Genomic DNA, 19,463 nt, shown 5'->3' with positions numbered 1-19,463 from the left:
TTTTGACGTTAAAAGGAAACTTTACTAAAGTAGTATTTTATATTCACAAGCACATGTTTGAGACCCTGACTCAAACATTACGGACTCAACAGCTCTTAAACATTATGGGTACATTTTGTCCTAGTTTTTCTTTTTTCTTTATGATAGTTGAATTGTTTTGTTATTTGGGCTTTCATAAATATAATCCCTCTCAAGCTCATTGAGAAAAGATTTGAATCTGGAAAAGTTCAGATTAAAATATTTCAACAACAATTGGATGGACAGGCATGAAAGTGATATTCATAGTTCAGAGATTAATTATCTGGATGACTTTTGTACTTTTTTTTTACTTTCCCTATTAGTTACACCACAAGGTTGACATTTGTGTTTTGGGAAAAAAAAACTAATAAATGTATTGCTATAAAATTTGGTGCAGACATTAATGGCTCACGATGACTTATAACATCAACCAAATACCTACAAAACTAATGATATTTCCAGCCTCAGCTGTAGAGTTTGTGTTTAGTGCTAATTAACAATATTGGAATGCTAACACGCTAAACTAAGGTGGTAAACACAGTGAACATTATAACTGCTAAACATTTGCATGTTAGCGTTCTTATTTTGAGCACATTAGCATGTTAATGTTAGCTTTTAGTTCAATGCACCGCTGTGTCGGTATAGCCTCAGAACGCTAGTGTAGCTGCAGACTACTTTCTACTTTGGTATATTGTTCTGTTTTGTATTTTTTCTTTTCAGCTGCTTTTTTGTTTTCAACAGAATATTTTTTTTATCTCAAAAGATTGCTGTCAAAATCTGCAAATTCACAATTATTAAATGCAGTTTTGTGAGTACAGGTGTGGATAACCTATATACTGCTATTGAGAGAAAAGAAAAATAGAAGAAAACATTTCTCAGTACGTTTTTACTTTTCTGTGCTAACTTCAGCTTCAACCCAGCACATCAGCAGAGTTCGTGTATTAAAATATAAAAGAAGAAACATTAGAAATCCACCAAGCACTGTCCATCCCATTCTGTCCTGAGGCAAAGAAAGGTTTATCAGCTTGTATCTCCTCTGGAGTATTTCAGAATTTCCAATTTTCTATTCTTCTAAAATCACCCCTGTTTTGCCCCAAGAACCTGAATTAAAAGCAAGCGAGAATCCAAGCAGAGGGTGAGACAGTGAGAAGGATGCACTCATTCAGATCACATGTACACATGCTCACTATGATCCTCTTCTCCACTGTCATGCTGTGCAGTTTCTATTTGGATAAAACTGAGCTGTCGCAGAATAACAAGTGGAACAACAACAGAGTCACACAGTCAACGTGGCTTTAGACAGCAAGAGACTGAGCCCACTTTGTTGTTAAGATAAGAGAGACGAGGTAGTGCAGGGCATCTGGTCCTGTCTGGTCACTGTACACTACAAGTCTCCACCAAATGCACTTCAGCTGCGTAAAACCTGTTTTATTGTTACCAGAGACTTGTGTTGGCAAACTAGGGATATATTTATTTACATGTAAACTGACTGGAATATTACACAACATATTTGAAATATATATAAAAAAAGTACAAATGCAAACAGATAGCACATATACATACAGTAGGTGCTGTTTATGGTGTTAAAACATGTTTAATAAAAAATATTTTGCTATTAAATTCTTCACGTGTCTGTATTTGGCCGCATATTCCCATCATTTTTACATTCTATCACTGTTCATGTGTGATGAGGCTGCTTGTTGCATCTATTTCTGTAAAACTCAGCAGTTAAAGCACAGGTTTGCCTTGCCAGAGGCATTTGGTTCTAATCCTAAGTCAGTTTAGCCAAGCCACATTTTCATGCATGCTGTCTTCCCTGAAAACATGGATGGATGTGGTCCTTTGAACAGCAGCAGGCTCACTCCTGGCTCTGAAATGTCTGTGCTGGCAATGGCACCAGAAAGATAGGACACGCCAATGCCTGTTTATAAAATGACCTCCAATAGTTGGGCAATGATCCTCATGAAAATACATGTTTTATCAAAACTAAAACACTGAATTATTTTTCTCTGTCATGCTTTCTTTTCCCTTTTCTGTATATGCAGGCATGTGTGCACGTGTTTGTGAACGAGTGTGTGTGTGTGTGCGTCAACTGTTAGCAAATAAATAATGTGCCTTGTGGCTCAACTTGAATAGCTGTTACTTTCATAAGCTTTCTTGTCAAATTGCCAGGCTCGACGTTGGGTATCACAAATTAAGTCCTTGTTTATTGTAAGTTTTATCATTGAGGCTTCTGTGGAAGAAAACATGCACACACTGAAAAAATACACTGACACAATTACACACGATACACCATTTAAAATTGTTTTTCCTGGTACGGTATGAATAATATGAAGTATGGATTTCCAAGAAGTGCCTCTAAAGAAGGTATTTGTCCACATTTTTACCTCTTTTAAACATGAAAAATGTCCACAGGGATGGATGGTTACCAACACATATTCTGCACACATTTCCTGAGCAGGGTCATAACACAGAAGAAAACCTACAAGGGGCAAAGGTGGAATAATCAACCATCTTCAGGCAATCTGGAGAGCAGTCAGAAGTAATTTAAATAAGTGTATTCTGCTGTACACCATTGTAATTTATTTTACCATTACTGTTCATTTCAATATTCCATGCATTTCCTTATTTACCACAGAAAATCATTGGAACCAGCATTACAATTATTGGGCTAATTTTCTTTTCACATATATTCATGTTTTTTCAATGTGATACATTACTCTATTCAACTTGATAATGTAGTATGGCCTGACTTATTTCTTTCTTTCTTTCTTTTATGGCAAATTCATATTCATAAACCATGACATTTAAAGCCTGTAAGTGCTTGGACATAATTTAAAATATAATGTAAACGTTCAAATCAAGGTAAAAGGCTGAGGTCAGGTACAAACCATACAGAATAAATATGAATTAAGCCTGAATTGAAAAATCCACACTTAAGATTTCTACCGTCTTACAGATCAGCCTCAGCTGTACTTTGTATTTAGTGCTAATTAGCAAAAGAACATATAAATTAGAACATAATTAACATTAAACCTTCTAAACATCAGCATGTTCATATAGATATCATGCCTAAGTTAGCTAGTTTAGCTCACATTAGCACAGCTAACGTGGCTTTAGACTCTTAAGTCTTGTTAAATGGTTTATTTAGCTTATTTCAGCCATACATAACACTTAATACTTTAGTTTATCTGAAGAATTTTAAATGAACTAAATAATTTTAATCTTCTCCTATCCAGAGAATGTCATATTTAATTAGATTTTGTGCAAGAATCTTTGTTGTTGTTCTACAACAGTAGCTCACTGATATATATCACAACTGTTTTCTGAGGATCCCTTTTTCGTATACCTGATTCCTCACATTACGGTACATTACACAACAAAATAAAGGTTCACTTACTGATTCTACAGTGTTGAGCATTTTAAGTAGAAAGTGGCAATTTGGGGGAGTCTGATACTGATAAAGTCACGCAACTGGAAAACATTAGACCAACTGAATCATATGTTGTGTGTGCTGAGCTCATTGATTATCATTTGTACTGGTTAACATCAGCTTTTCTTAATTCCATAATCCCCCTACTATATCGCCACAAGTTAAACCTTAAATCATGCATTTCTCATTGAAGCAACACATGTCCTTGCTTTTTATTTTCCAATTTACTGACTTCTCTGGCTACAGATGAAAATGCTGTGAACAGCTTTACACCATCCACACATCTTCTGTATCTCATATTTACTTTACGTGTCTGTGTCTGTGACATATGATCATGTGTGGCTGCACTTTCTCAACAATGCATCTATTCAAAGATGATGGAAATGATAATGTGTTCTGCTATTTCCCTGCTTTCATAAAAGACATGGGAGCATGTAGGTGTATGTGCAAGGGTAATTGGTATATAGCAGATGAAATATATTGTACATTTATCCAGAAGTATACGAATAAACAGCATGTGAAGTCAGGGACCTTTATATAAAAGGTAGAGGTTGCTGAACACTTACTCGCTTCACTGGATCTTTTCTATCCTTCTTTTCTATAACCAAATCAATATCTTAGCTTGAAAAGTTATCTACGATTATAAGCCCTATGTGCTCTAGTTTATTAAAGAATCCACATTTTGTTCTTGGTTTATTATTTATGAGGTTCTTCTTGTTAAGTTCTAAAAGATTTTTCTTGAACATTTGTTCCAGCTATACTTTGAAATTATTCCCAGCAGCCTCAGATACATATGATGATGAAACTGTTTATCTGGGAGTTAAAATGCCATCCTCTCTAATAAGTCTGAAACAGCAGTATATCTGCTACTGCCACAACACAACCAATTTATTCCTCTGTTTGTAGATACAGCTGAGACACCCGCCTCAGTCTAGCTGTGAGGTTGCCTCAGCATGGTAATAAATACAACAAAACTTAAATAAAAATGACACATTTTTAGTTTCCGGTTGTCATCCATCTGAGAGATGATGGAGTGACGGACACAGATAGGTTAGTCCCTTTCTGTCTGGAGGAGTAACACTGTGGAGTGCATGTTGGTGTGTCTGCCGAGCGTGCAGAGTGGCTCAGCGCTGCCGGGAGAAGAGGTTCCTCAGGGCATTGTTGTAGTTCTTATTAAAGGCGGTGTATATGAGCGGGTTGAAGAAAGAGTTGGAGTACCCCAACCACAGGAAGATGCTCTTCCAGATGGGTGGGATGTCACAGGAGCAAAGCGGAACGATGAGCTCGGTGATGAAGAAGGGAATCCAACAAAGTACAAACACGCCGATCAGAATGCCTACCATCAGCGCCGCCTTTTTCTCCTTCTGCTCGCGCCATGTGTCCCCATCTGTCTGGAAGGTCACGGTGGCGTGGCGCACAGTAAACACCATCTGGGGCTGCTGTGTTTCTTCCTTTACCTGCAAGGCAGCCGATCAGAGAATAAATCAGTTAATCCATTGATTGATTAATCAATCAGACAAACCTGGTTGGCATTGGAAATAGAAAAGCAATATGTTTAACAATTAAGGCCAAAGAAAAGCAATTGCTGAAGTGAAAATTTTTGTGGCTGCTCAACAAAACATGGCTTATAGGCTGCTAAACAGAAGTGTGAATCAACAGGTGGATCAACAAGCCAAAGCTTATCCTTTCATTTACACACACACACACACACACACACACACACACACACACACACACACACACACACACACACACACAGCATAAAGCCAGAGCTGTGTCTTAATCTGCATTTTCCAGCAGCCACTTTTGTGCCATTTCACAAACATACTGCACAGCCGAGTAAAGAAAGAAGAAAATGTCAACGTTAATCTGCTGACTTTCTCCTCTCTCATTTGTTGCCTAGCACAGCTCAAGGCTGACTTTATTTTTTGTTTATAAAGGTGAAGTTGCCCGGGTCATTCACCAAGCCTAGAGACTACCCATTCCTCTAAATGTGCTAGAAGTAAAGCGCACAGACTAACATTTTCACTGTTGTTTTCTATTTAAACAAGAACCTGCACACGGATGCAGAAACTTCACTCTGGAGTAAATTTAGCTGAATCAATACGGGTCAGCAGGGCCTATAACTGATAAGATGGATGAAGCAAATTCATTTGCAGCAGAGGCTATAGGTTAAAAGCAAAGGGCTGTGGGGAAGGAGTTACCAAATTTATTGGATGGTTTTGGATGCCTCGATATTATATACTGAATGGTGCAGTAGCTAAAATAACTGCAGGTCCTCCAACAACGGATCAATGATGGTTATGATCTTCTTTCAGATTATGAAGGTGAGACTCACCTTAAATAGCTCACACAACCTGAGAGCTTATTAATTAAACAAACAAGATAAAGTGTTCATAAGTAAGCTTTAAGTGGTGGTTGGTTGACTTTTTAACTTTAAGTCTTTATGCAAAGCTAATCATCTCATGGCTCTCACTTAACATTGACTGTTAGCAGAGCGGATTCTCCAGTGAGATTGAGTGTACAAAGTCATATACTTTGTGAGTATATGGACAGTCTCCTACTTGCAGCTTTTTTTTGTCTTGTTAGGAATGTTTGATCTGCTTTCATAATGTTAAAAGGGTATACAAGTTAAAGAAAGACAAATGTACTTAATGTGTTGAAGGTCAAGTAAGTCGGTCTGAAATCTTGACTGTTTTGAGGTTTTATGGAATCTAAAATGTCGAGATACAAGTTTGTTTTAACATCAGTCAGTTTGTAGTCACATTAACCATTTTCTGAAGCTATAGATTTTATAGCTTTCAGCACTGCAGTGTCGAGTTATTTGTGCATCTAGGCCAAGAATCTGTGCACCTTACTTATCAAGACATGCTATTTCTTGTGTCATGTGTATGTGTGTCTTAATGTCTTTGAGTGGGTGTCGATGGAGGTTTATTATGTTGGATGTTGAACTCCATGCAGAGTCGTTGCAGGGCTCAGTGCTTTGAATCTTTGACGCTGGAAAATGATGAGAATAAACTTTGGCTGGGTAATGAGACACGTATTATACAACCATAAGCTGGGAGTATGTCTGTGGAAAGCAAAACAACTAATAAAACATATTCCATTTAATTGCTATAGCTACAAGAGTGATTGCCTGTGTAATTAAACTTGACATAGAAGTTGGTCTATCAAAGCAGCAAAAGACAGGGGTAATGCATTCGATGATTGGTTCTCCTTGACCACAAATTCCTAATTTCCAGCCAACTGATGTCAAACTTGCTGTAAGTAAGGAGTATCTTGAGGATAGTGGGAAAATTTCCAGGTGCGTGCATTACATAAATTAAAAGAAAAAAAACGTCCGTTCTGAGAAACATTTCTCCTTTCTGTGAATATTTGCCAATTTATCAGCATGTTCATGTGGTGAAAGATTTTCATAAGTAGCCTTTCATAGGTGAGCGAAAAGGGTGTCTGCTCTGAGATGTCTAAAAGTGGCGTAATTTCTATCACTGAGGTGTTTTTTGAGGGGGGGTTAAAATTGTATTTCCCATCAAAAGGGCAGGTGAAAAGGAGGTGCAGACTCAATTTTCACAGGGAAAATTTGCCTGATTAAATATTTGCAAATGCTTGAGAATAGATTTAGACCTTTGTGTCTGCTGATTAGAGAAACGCCACAGCCAGGAAGGTGCAGTGGCCCATTAAAGATGCTAGAGGTGGTATTTATAGCATTCTACCGTCTGCTGACGCACATTAACAAGCTGGTGGTGATGAGCAGGATTCCTTGTCCGTAAGCTCATAAATCAGATACTTATGTTTCCTTGATTACTGTTAAATAACGTTGATAAAATAATATATAATTTCACATCAATCCACATTTGTGGATCAGGGGCATTGGCCAGTTCCAGGAGGAGAAATATTCATCACTTTATATAGGAGGGGTGCCAAATAAACTGCTGGCAGACATCTGTAGTCAGACCATGTGGTCTATTAACTCCAGAATCTCAACATGAGGGGTATAAAAAGCCAATCTTGCTGACTCACATAAAGCTCATCACAGCATAGCTGGTCATTCTAAGTCTCTTACTGGTTTCAGGGAGTGTCCTTTGTATTACCCAATACCTTGACATCTCCTGCACAAATAATCTCCGCTCTAGGTCACAGTGTTACACACAAACAATACAAGGGATTGCAAACAAAGGGGCGTAAGTGCCATGTTGTTGTTGTTATGAGTATTAAATATTAAATCAAAGCTCTCAGTGAGATCTTTTCATTGCCAAAAGGAAATAACTGAAATGATGACCAATAGGTTGTAATTAAAAGAAAACTAAACAGCTTAACAGTAAAAGTGTTGTTATTTGGAGTTTTATATCTCCTGAGTCCCAGGACACATCAATAAATGACAAGGGCACTCCAAAATGTATTTAAAAAAGGTAGACGTACACGCAGTTGCACTGTTTATAGAAGTTTTTAAGAGAAAAATCAGTATCAATTGATTTGATATGTTCCTACAATTTTATGATTTATTAATTTAAAATGAATGTGGTTTACAATTGTTTATTTACATACTGCCCATATTCTGCATTAGTCTACTGGGAAAATGTTTGTGCCAAAATATAATATATAAATATTTTTCAACTTAAACTTTAGAAATATTGTTTTTATAGTGATATGCAATCTGATAACACAAAAAGATCAAATATTGTGTTCAGTACATGGCAAAAGCAGATGATTCACGTTTGATCAAAATTGGCTCCAAGCCTTGAATAACTCTTTAACTCCAAAATAATGACACATCAGGCATTACTATATTACCTTAGTACTGACACCTTAATGGATCATACACATAACTTAAACAGACAGTGAAGTCATCATCCTACTAGACCGACAGTCTTGCTGGTTTGTTTCTGTGAAGTCCATTTCTGTCACTACAACCATGACCAGATCCCTGATATTGTGTTTCAGTGTTCCAGTTGCCGCTCTACCTAATGATGGATGTTGGTCCTTTCCATGCCTTGTCCCCATCCAACTTAAACAGGACAGGGTCTCCTGGTTTCTGATATTTCGTCCCATGAGCAGATCCGCTGTGCACATTAATGCTAACAGTGGGTCGCCTTGTTTAAGGATGTGTTTTTCTGTTTGAAAGACATACCCTTTTCCCGGAGTGTTGTGAGGGCCGGACGTGACATGCACAGTGTCATAATGTAGTTTTTCCAGGTTTCACTTTTGTGTTGTGAACCATATCACTAACCATCTGGTCAGGAATTAAATTCTTCAATTCTTTCAAATTTCAGTGACTTAACAACACGGTCTGCCTTGTGTGATAAGCCCCTCACATGTTGGCAATGAGTCTTTCACTGTGTAATAACATTTTGCACTGTGTACGATGCTATACACACTCTTTCTTTAATCAGCTGCAGTACCCATTGCACTTGTTCATCCCTCTGTGTAGCAAAGTTTATGGTGTCTGGTTTGTGCTGCGATATTGACCAACTGTAAGTGACAGGACTGACATGACAAGCAACGTCTGTCTCTGTGGTGTTGTCTCTGTCTTCTAATGGCCTGCATGACAATGCATTAATGATGACCAGTGTTTTTTTCATACTCCTGCTACAAATTTTCAGTTTGCACATACCTGGTCTCCTGGACCAATATCCAACTGGCTTCCAGCTTTCCCTGAGCATCTGCGGAAGGATTCCGTAACTGCTTGTGTCTGCTGAAACAGCTGTCTGCCTCTGGGACAAAGTGAGCCAAACCTGGTGATGTTTTAAGGGCTTCTTTGAGTTGCCGGAAGTGGCTGATTCCATTTCTTCTTTCAGCAGATCATAAAGGAGACATGCTATAGTCATAGTCAACTATGTATTTGTGATAAATAGTTCCCAGTGCAAGTGTTTTCTACCAGCCCCATCTCTACTGCTGCCTCCCTACCTAATAGGTTGATGACCATTGACCCTTCTGCCAATTATATGCCAAAGATGCACTTCCTCTGTTTATGAAAGGGTACAAGCAGTGAAATTCCCCACAATATTTCTATCATGAGCCTGTATCTCTCTAACCTGTTGCCACTCCCCAGGTGGTTCTCTCCTCTCTCCCTGCGTGCGTGTCTAATTGTGTGAGTGGGGACAGGTGTGTTGGAGCCAGAGCAGAGCCACACCAGCTGCACCTCATCTCAATAATCAAGACCCCTACAAATACTCATCCTTGTCCCTACCATGCTGCCAGACCATAGCTGCTGCACCGCACAGTCTTTGTTTTGACCAGTTTTTCATGTAGTTACCTGTTTTTTTCCCACCTGCCTAACCCTGTCTCCTGTTCCCTTGGCAGTCCTCTCTGCCCTGGCTCCAGTCCCTGTCCCCAGCATCTCATCTCATCAGCCCTGCTTCCTTGTCCTGGATCCTCACTGGTGCCAGCTTCCAGCCCAAGCTTCAGCCCCAGGTTGCCAGCTTTCATCTCATACCCCAGTTTGTCAGCTAGCAGCCCAAGCTTCCAATGCTTGCATTCCCTTCCCGAGGCTTTACAATGAATCCCTTTTTCTGTTTAATCCCTGTCTCCTCACCTTGGAGCATCTGCGCTTGGGTTTGCTAACCTAGTCTTAAAAACTGCACAACCCTCCCAGGCTGTCTAGGGGTCAGCTAGATATAACTTGCTTTCTGAATGTTTTCAAGTTCATTACAGTAACTTCAACTTCTGTCCAATGGACTGCACAGCCCTGATTTTTACTAGGTATAAGTCTCTCTAATAGTAGTGACTGCTGACTTTTTTTCTCTCCCAATGGCCTTTTTCCCTGACATTTTCTACGTTCAGATTCTAATGTTAGGTATTTCCTTGTGGCATTATGCTTTTCCTTTCTGCATCGCCGGAACCTATAATCCCCTGAGAAAGATTCCTCCTGTTCGTCACTTCTCAGCTGTCTCCCACCTGTCTTCGATGGTCACCAGTGTATCACCTCCTGCACACTAAATGCTGCCTGTTGCGCCTGTTGCTCCTGTTGCTCCTGCTTGCTTATCTGCTGTGCTACATCCTCTTCTTTTCGTACCATCTGCACTGCAGTTTCCAGTGTAAGGTCGGACATTACCAGTAATCGCCTTGAGATCTCTTTGTCGTGCATAACAACCCAAGTGTCTCTAAAATACTGAGTAGGGGATGATGAAGGATGCAACTTTTTTTCCCCAGCTTCTGGATTTGCTGGTGGAATCTCATGTATCATGTTTTTCTTAGGTGTGAAGGAATCATTTAATTTAGCTAGAACAGTCTCATTGTTGTCCTCTTTCTCCCTTTATAAGGGTACAAACCTGGAACTTGCTGCCCTTTTTTTCCAACTTTGCAGTCGACCTGTACTGGATGAATTTCCTTTTCCAGGCAGGCCAGTCTCTGGGCCATTCAAAGTTTAAGTTTTCTAACCTGCTGGGCAACACAGCTTATTTGTGCTCACAACACCACAACGTTTTAAGGTGTCAATCTACACGCATTACCCAATACCTTGACAAGGGAGAGGATAATGATATTGTGACTTATAAGGATGAGGGGGTATTTTAAGAAATGGATTTTAAAAAAAGAAAATGAATAATCACCTCAGCCATGGGTGTTATTGTGTTGGTCTTGCGGGAGCCAATCCGAAACTTGGCAGCCTTGTAGATCTTCCAGTAAACAAACAGCACCACACAAAGCGGCAGATAAAATGCCCCGAAGGTGGAGAAGATTGTGTAGGACGGCTCCTGGCTCACCTGGCACTTCATTCCCTCTGAGTAGGTTTCCCCCCAGCCGAAGAGAGGCGACAGGGAAATAATTGAGGACAGCAGCCACGTGAGTGCGATCATCACATTGGAGATCTTTTTACGTGTCTTGAGCGTGTACTGCAGGTGCCTTGTGATGGACCAGTAGCGATCCAATGCAATGGCTGTCACGTTCCAGATGCTTGCTGTGCAGCAGAGCACATCGAAGGAGATCCACACCTGGCACAGCACGCGACCCAGTTTCCACAACCTGCCATTCAGCTCATGGACAAGGCTGAGCGGCATGACCAGGGCGGCCACCATCACGTCGGAGATGGCCATGGAAGCCACCAGGTTGTGGGGCACCCGGTGGAATGTCCTTACCCTCAGGATGGTCACCAGCACCAGCAAGTTCCACACAAAGGTGGCCACCACCAGCATTGCCAATAATGTGAGAGTCAGCACGCTGAAAACCGAAAAGGGCCGGTAGATGTTTCCCCCGGAGTCATGGCTGTCGAAAGCTCCACTGAAGTTGGTTGTCAGTATGCTGGTGTTTGGGTACGTCATGGTAGCTGCTTACAGCCCCGCAGCCAAGGGCCAAGGCGATTCAGAGACAGTTTCTGCAGACAGTTGACGCATTCTACAGTGGGGGGAGAGAGAAGAGGAACAAACTAGATTAAAGACATACACTACTCACACAAAATAATAGCTTTTGCTGCTGGCTTTGCACCATTGCGTAAAATGCACTAGTGTACATCACTGTCGTTCACAAGAGAGGTGATTTGCTCACAAAGCACTTTCTTGCAGCTGTCAAGCAAACCTGCCTACAACTTTCAAGTGCAATTTCATCTACTGTTAAAACGTCTCAAAAGTACTCTGAGACATCTCTGTGTCTAGAAAAGACCATACATATTCAGTTTCATCATCCTACTGCCGTCCTTTGATTAGCATCAAAGTATGGCCTCAGTTGCAAAATGAACAGTTTTAAGTGGAGTCTTTGTTGTAATCTCATTCAGAAATACCTCACTTTGGTATGCAGTAGAGAGATTCCTCTATTAAGCAGTTATATGTTTTAAGTGTTAGCACAGAGCAGCATATATTTTCACTTCAAATAAGACTTCGAAGAAGTCTGTAGGAGAGATTCTTTGTATTAACATAGATTCTCTGTCTTGTCTGTTTCAGATTCACAAAAGAGAAGATTTGACATGCCAGCTCTATCAATAAATTCACAGGAGAGGCTCAGCAAGTCTACACTACACAATGTTCAACAGCACAGAAACAATGAATCTCTTTCTTTGGTTATCGATCTTAAACTTACAACTGCTACCGACAGTATGAACGATTAGACTAATTTAAGTACAAGTGGCATAATTACATAAATCAACTATTACATGCTTTCAATGACTAAGTAAAAACTTTAAGGATTTGGCTAACATTAGAAATTCCTAATTTCTGCCCCGAATACATTGTTATGATAACTAAGACACATCTGACTCACAGAAGCATCAGTTTTAGCAGCATCACTGGAGGCAATAATGATTTCATGCATCATGTTTCAGAAAGCATATTCAGATGTGCCTGATTAAACATTCTCAAAAGATGATAATTTTAATCATTAATCATAATTTCTTATTTATACATGCTCAGTTAAACTACTTCTACTTTAACCTATTCCTACGACCTCGATAAATCCTCCCAGGCTTTTTTAAAATACGGATCTTACCTTGACCCTAGTGCTTCTGCCAGACCAGAGTGTTTAAAGTTCTAACTGTGATCTTGAATATTAAATATAACCATTCATTTTGCATTTCCTTGTGACATTGTAATGAAGGGTTCTGGATGACTTGCTCAGGTTTTTCCTTTGCCACTGTGTCCATAATGAGTGTAGCTAATGCACATAATTCAGTAGAAATAAATAGCTCTAATTGAGTTTGGTTTAAATTGCATGATTTAATCAATGGGATCATATTCTTGTGGCTGTTTGGCTTGTAATGACATCACTTTTGGCTGTATTACCAAAACATTAATATGGGGAATAAATCAATCAGATGTTCCTCGAATTTGTAAGGACATGAAGAAGATAATTAAAACATAACAGAGTTCCTGCTGCAATACTTTGTTCATATATGTTTTTACACCCACTGGATTGTGTCAGACTGATCAACAATAAGGCCCGATGGGTAATAACAATACGAGCCATGTCCCTGTCAGTCGGTGTATTTATGTGACATGTGACACTGTCTCTTAGCATCACAAACCATGCTCTCTAATCAAAGGGTCCAACCAAACACACCGATAGGCCCTCTGCTCTCTCTTCTCCCCGCTCCTATTAACAAGCCTAATAGCCATGAAATTGGACAACCGTTATGAAGGGAACAGGCAATCAAACATTCCCGCTCCCACCCTCAAACAGCTGTCACTCACTCTGTGAAAGAAAAACACACAAGGCAGAAAAACACATTCAAGTGTATATATGCACATGTGAGAGGAGTGAGGAGGGAGACATGCTGATAGACAGGAATACAGGAATCATGCTCACTGATGTCAAAGGATAATAACTGAGGACGTTCTAGTCTATATTTTGGAGTGTTTTCCAGACAGCTGTGTGGGTAAAGTGTCAATTCAGGCCAGTCACTGTCTTGAGATCTGCAAGTGTCATCTGGTTCACTGGGCATATTTACTCAGGAGCCTTGTGGGAATTTTAGTTAACTGTGAGAAATTAGACAGGGATAGAGGATGATTAACATCTCATTACCTATCACAGAGTCCATGTGCTTTTACTTTGTAAGTCCAACAGGAGAACAGAGGTGAAAAAGATAAGTTATAACTGTGAAGAATTTTCATGTTCCTTGACAGAGCTGCAGCAAGGAGATATTTCCAGACCTCAAATATTTCATTATAATTTTATAATGAGCAAATTTATCTGTAACTACAGACCTTTCCGGGCTTCATTCGCCTTTGCAAGAAAGCCACACTGCACCCGTTGCTGTGGAAATCAAGACGCTGGACACAAATTTAGATTAATGTGTTTTGCATGTTTTTTAAATCTAATTTTCTTGGCTGCTATTATTTCTAGACCATACAAATTTGAGTGTAAATTTCTCAGCAAAAGAATAGAATAGTAGTGTGTATTTGCCTTTCATGCCTCTTTTTTCTGTCTCTAATTTATTATATAAATATTATAAATACTATAAATTTATTTATTTATTTATTTATTATTTTTTGCCCCTTCTATGCAATCATAAAACACAATTTATAACAAAGCATTGAAGGCTGCCAGCTGCAGATTCAGGTGAAAAGCACTTGGACATCATCACAACACACTGTCACAACCTTGTGATTAAAACAGTAAGAGTGTGAATGGCATCCCCTTTGTGTAAAGCGCCCCTGCTCTGGAACTGTTGTGTTGGTTACACGATCTTCAGGGGATGACATTTGCAGCTGAAAGGAGGGAAGGTATGTAGATGTGTCCTTAGGATTGGGTGATATTAAAACCATAAAGCGAATCTTCAACTTGAGTGGTAATTCAGTTCTGTTTTCAGCAGCTTTAGCACTTTGGTTTGGTGAAACATGTTTTCCAAACCAATGTGATGTTTCACATTACAGCATGCCTCTCTTACTCATTGAACGCATTTACATGTGCATCATTTACTGAAAGAGATTCAACAGTTTTACTCTCCAGAATAATTTACCATTTAAATATTTAGGAGCTTACACGTCCCACGAGGTTTCCTGCCTGCACTTCACTCTGGTTATAGATTATCATCATAACCAAGACACTTGTTACACCCTCCGCCCCCCCAACAAAAACACAGCCTCACTTTTAAATCCTATCTTAAAAATACCCAACGGTATATCTTGTTAGAAAAGAAAAAACTCGGCGGCAACAATTCATTCACATTAGTAAATAACTCACCCCATTAAACAGTTCAGCATAAAGCAGTCCTGCATGAGATGCTCGGTCTTAATCTCTCCATCGAAATTCACTTTGCTGGTCTTGTCAGCGGAGTGATGAACCGCCTGGCTCAGCGTTGCTGACAGCAGAAACACACCTCGCACTGAGGATACAGAGGCGCTGGAATGAACCACACAGTGGTCGGAAGGGGGAACTGAGTCCAATTGAGACGATAAACACTGCGTTTTCTAGGCATGTGGGAGAGTTGTGCGTGTGTGTGTGTATTTTTGCTTGAGCAGGAGCCTTGATTTCAGTAACATGAGGTGTGTAAGTAGAGGATACCTCTGTCAAGACAGACTGTTGCTGCTCAGGAAACATTCCGTGTTTCTAATTAGTCTTATTCTGCAGTGATCAGAGGGTTTCTCAAGGAGACACCGATCCTGCTGCTTTATGATGGATGATACATCCGTGCGACCACCCTTTAAAGTCCCCAGACATTTCTCACATCCTGCAGACGTGATTAATCCGTATTAATAAAAAAAAAAAGTAATTCAAATCTCATTTGTTGGCAGGAACGTGGCCCTGTACAGTATTACGTTTCTCCTGATTTAGGATCCGTGTAGAAAATCAAGTAGGGGAATTTCCTTTATCCAGCGATGTCCAGAGAAAACCTGTGAGTTAACCATCTACCCATTAAGTATCTGTTTCTAAGATGTTTTCATTTTGAAAAGAAAACCATCTTGTTTATTAATGTTAATTGGCCTACCTTCCCCAGCAACACGCTCACTGATGGACTGGGGGACAGTGGGGTTAATCACATCAAAAGTGTCCTCTTCGATGCCTTATGTGCAAGAAAAGGTGGTCCATTGCCCTCTAGGGTGCCCCTCCAGTGGAGAAAATGCAGTGCAGTGCCATATAGGCTGTCCTATAAAAATAAGTTGGCCTCTATTTGTCAGTAAATCAGTGGTTCTCAATTTTTTTTGTGTCAAACCCCCCTTCAGAAGTCAAAGAAAGTTCATGCCCCACACCCCAAAATTGTTTTTTAGCAACCATTAGTAAAAAAGGACCCACGCTTTGTGAAGCATGATAGCATTAGCCAGTTCTTGCTTATTTATTGGTTCAACTCCATATTTTTACTCTGGTCATCCACACCCAACCTGCAGTGGCTCTATCCCCCACCAGTTTGAGAACCACAGCTCTAAATGGTTAAACTGTTAATAGTTCCCTGTGCATATTTATTTCAGACAAGTTGTAGTTTAACTTTAAATATGAGTCACAGAATAAAACAACTTTAATCTTAACCATGGTTTGGAACCGTTTCACAATAAATGCATCATGACTTTTCTGACCTCACTGAATGCAGCTGGTCCCCTTTTTTAATTTCTTCTGCCCCTGTCCCTCAGACAGCCTGAGCCCACCACTGGATACAAGAGACACTGATTTTATAATGTCAGGCTGCTACTGTGAAGGTAACTGACATACAGCTGTCCTTTATAACATAACACAATACAAAGCAACGCCTTGACTGTGGACTGACTGTTTAGTCACAGACACACCACGAATCTCTGTAGTAACTGATAATAAATCAGTTACTACTGAGAACCCATAAAGTTGTTGTTCCAGACCCTAGTCAGCGCCTTGGGAGGCATGTGCATCATAGAAAAAAAGGACTGTGTTTATGACAGCACAATCTGCATTAAGCCCCACGTTAAAACTGCATGTACTTTGACTACAGCTGTGACTGTGGTGTAAATGTCACATTACACACCTTCCACCCCCTTAATTCAGCAACCTTTGAGTGTACGATGAGTGTTTATCTAATTGTTAAACACTTATTTCCTCCACATCCATGGGATTTGTTTGAGACACCTACTCAAAGAGGCCTAGTGCGCTTCGGTAACTAACCATGAAATATGCAGCTGCACATGTGCTATGTGTAGGTGCACTTGGCGTTTATCACATCATCCCCTGCTCAAGGAAAACATTTGAGTAGCAGAGCCTCACCCCCCTGATTCCCTCATACAGGTGATGCTGCATGATGCACAAAATCAAATCAGCTTAGCAGTTGCTTGTGCAATCATTGCTGAATAAACTGCTTTGTGAAATTGTGCCTTGCTAATTATAGAGCTATGAAGGCATTAATGCAGCCCACTTAAAGTGTCAGTGCAAAGTGCTCCTTATTAAAACAGATGACATACTTGCACTTCCAGCTGTTTAGCTGTTTGGTCTCCAGAGTTGATGAAAATACACTGCAGCAGGCTTACATGGAAACACTGGAAAAGCTCATATCATGCAGTGTAGACTGTAAAAAATCACTAATCAAGCTTAACATTTAGCTCTGTGTCAGCAGAAAGATCACACTGTGTCCTGTTTTGAGCAGCTGTTACCTTACTCAAACTAAATGCAAACATTACACTTGCTCTACTCTGCTCCCTTGCCCGAGGCAAAAGGGTACTTTATTTCTCTTTGTCTGAGCACAATACTGTAAATCACATATCTGACCTTGTCCCGCCAGACTGGTTTCGTCCCCAATAAATAGCCAGTCATCAATTATTCCTATTACTACCAGAATTTAACACTGTCAGCAACTGTAGCTCTTGTACCACAAAGAGAGAAATATGATGTGGTCTTGGATCAGGGACTTTGCTGCTTAACCTGCCACATAAATTCAGTGGCTTGCCTGTGTCTGGCCTGCAGAAATTGTGCAATGAGTGATTGAAGGTGAACCACAGAGAAACACGGGAAATCATATTAGGGCACCCTCTGTTTGTTCTGTGATCCCAAGAGGTTACATGTGAGTATGTTTTAACACGTTGTACATGGTACACTGCCCTGTTGAAGCAGCGTCATGATGTATTTGAAACAAGAGTTAATTGCTTAGAATATACTCCAAATAATTGTGATCTGTTTATTGGCTACAATCAGTATTTTTTCACATTTTCACATTTATGTGTTTAATTTTGTAGCATTTTATTTGGGATTTCACACAAACAACAAACTTCCTAAGGTGATCATAAATAATGACAAATAATAGCAGATAAAAGGCTAAACCTTTTGACCTTGAATCATACATTCTTCCTCTATTTTGCCGACAAGGTTGATACTGTGAGGCCCTACTGTCATTTGTCCCTGAGAGTGAATGATATCTGTCTTGACTATACCACCCACACCTAATTACAGCATCAGCATGTGTCAGTAGCTGGCAAAGCAGGAGTAGGTTCAGACAGGCAAGGTGTTAGGCTGTGATGTGCTGAGGCATGCAGCATTGGCCCAGTAGATGAAGCAAAAGTCATTCAATAAATTGTGAGGATGGAGTTGTGGAGGTCCTCTTTAACTGTCTGCTGGCAGTGTACACAGGGAGCAGAAATTCCTGCACATGAACCATGCTCCCAACTTGTACTGTACAGTATGCTTGAAAAATATTTTACAAGGTTCACTCAGTGTGACAATGACCTCAGGTACAGCATGCATGCCAAAGACTGCAGCAAGCCATTTTACTTTAACAGCGTGTTTGCTTACCTGCATTCGCAACATTCAGCATAGGAACCTGACCTGAAATATATAACGAAATTGAATGCAATAGGTGATTCAGAGAGCTATTAATGCATGTCTTAACTTACAGCTTACATTGTTTAATTTAGCCGCATGTTATAACTATAAAATTAAAAATGATAATTGTGAACGGTTTGCACATTTTAACCCAAAAAAATGAAAAGCTGTCTTTTTAATGAAATGTTTTGACAACTATTGGATGGATTGAATGATGAATTGTAATCACTTTGGTGATCCATTAACTTAAACATATAGCACCCTCATTCAATTTGTCCAATACCTTGGTTTATGAGCAAATACCATTCCCATCAGCCACAACTGTACTTTGTGTTTAGTTCAAATTAGCAAATGCTAACATGCAAAATTAAGATGGAGAACATGGTAAATCTTATACCTTCTAACCATCAGCTTGTGAACCATTAAGCATTAGCTTTTAACTTTAAGCAGCGCTCTGCCTAAGTACAGATTAACAGAGCTACTAAGATGACTGCAGACTGTTTTTAGTCTTGTTATTAGAAATATCATAATGAAACAGACCTTATAAAGCCTTTTTTTTGCAACAAAATCGTGTCCATTTGTAAAATATTATGGAATTGGATTATCTTCTGAAAATAGATAAAGTAAGGACATTTTGCCTTTTATTGACTGACACGATTTTTTATCATGTAGATATTATGATATTAAGTAAGTTAATGTCTGTATGAGTATAGCTGTTGCATGTTGTATTATCGTTGCCATCATGTAATTATGTGGAAATGATGTCTATTTGTATTGTCACTATATGCATTTGTATATGGTCCCCAGGAGAAATGGTTGCTTTGATACAGCAGCTAATGAGGATTCAAACAAACACTCAAACACATTTTTTCTCCACACA

The 19,463-nt window shown here is 39.6% G+C and overlaps 1 protein-coding gene and 1 long non-coding RNA gene across 2 annotated transcripts; one reads left to right on the top strand and one right to left on the bottom strand.

Moving 5' to 3' along the window:
• Nucleotides 1–1,477: 1,477 nt before the first annotated feature.
• htr5ab (5-hydroxytryptamine (serotonin) receptor 5A, genome duplicate b) lies at nucleotides 1,478–15,206 on the bottom strand. Its single transcript, XM_051411366.1, has 3 exons — nucleotides 15,056–15,206; nucleotides 10,999–11,779; nucleotides 1,478–4,908 (listed from the first exon to the last, which is right to left on the bottom strand). Exons 2-3 carry the CDS (start codon nucleotides 11,704–11,706, stop codon nucleotides 4,576–4,578), a joined length of 1,041 nt encoding a protein of 346 aa, XP_051267326.1. The 5' UTR covers nucleotides 11,707–11,779; nucleotides 15,056–15,206; the 3' UTR covers nucleotides 1,478–4,575.
• LOC127369727 (uncharacterized) lies at nucleotides 5,142–13,151 on the top strand. Its single transcript, XR_007886112.1, has 3 exons — nucleotides 5,142–5,778; nucleotides 9,752–9,862; nucleotides 12,322–13,151. It is a non-coding gene; the product is annotated as an uncharacterized LOC127369727 (long non-coding RNA).
• Nucleotides 15,207–19,463: the final 4,257 nt, after the last annotated feature.

Source organism: Dicentrarchus labrax, unplaced genomic scaffold (assembly GCF_905237075.1).
Source record: "Dicentrarchus labrax unplaced genomic scaffold, dlabrax2021, whole genome shotgun sequence".
Classification (NCBI taxonomy): Eukaryota; Metazoa; Chordata; class Actinopteri; family Moronidae; genus Dicentrarchus; species Dicentrarchus labrax.
Note: the sequence above shows the minus strand (reverse complement) of the source record. Positions and strands in the feature narration are given on the sequence as shown.

Bases quoted from the DNA above. Each gene is read 5' to 3' on its own strand.
- htr5ab (XM_051411366.1), bottom strand. From the start codon at position 11,706: ATGACGTACCCAAACACCAGCATACTGACAACCAACTTCAGTGGAGCT. The intron at 4,909-10,998 runs GTGATTATTCAT...GCTGCCTTGCAG, and splicing joins CAATAACACCCATGGCTGAG to GTAAAGGAAGAAACACAGCA.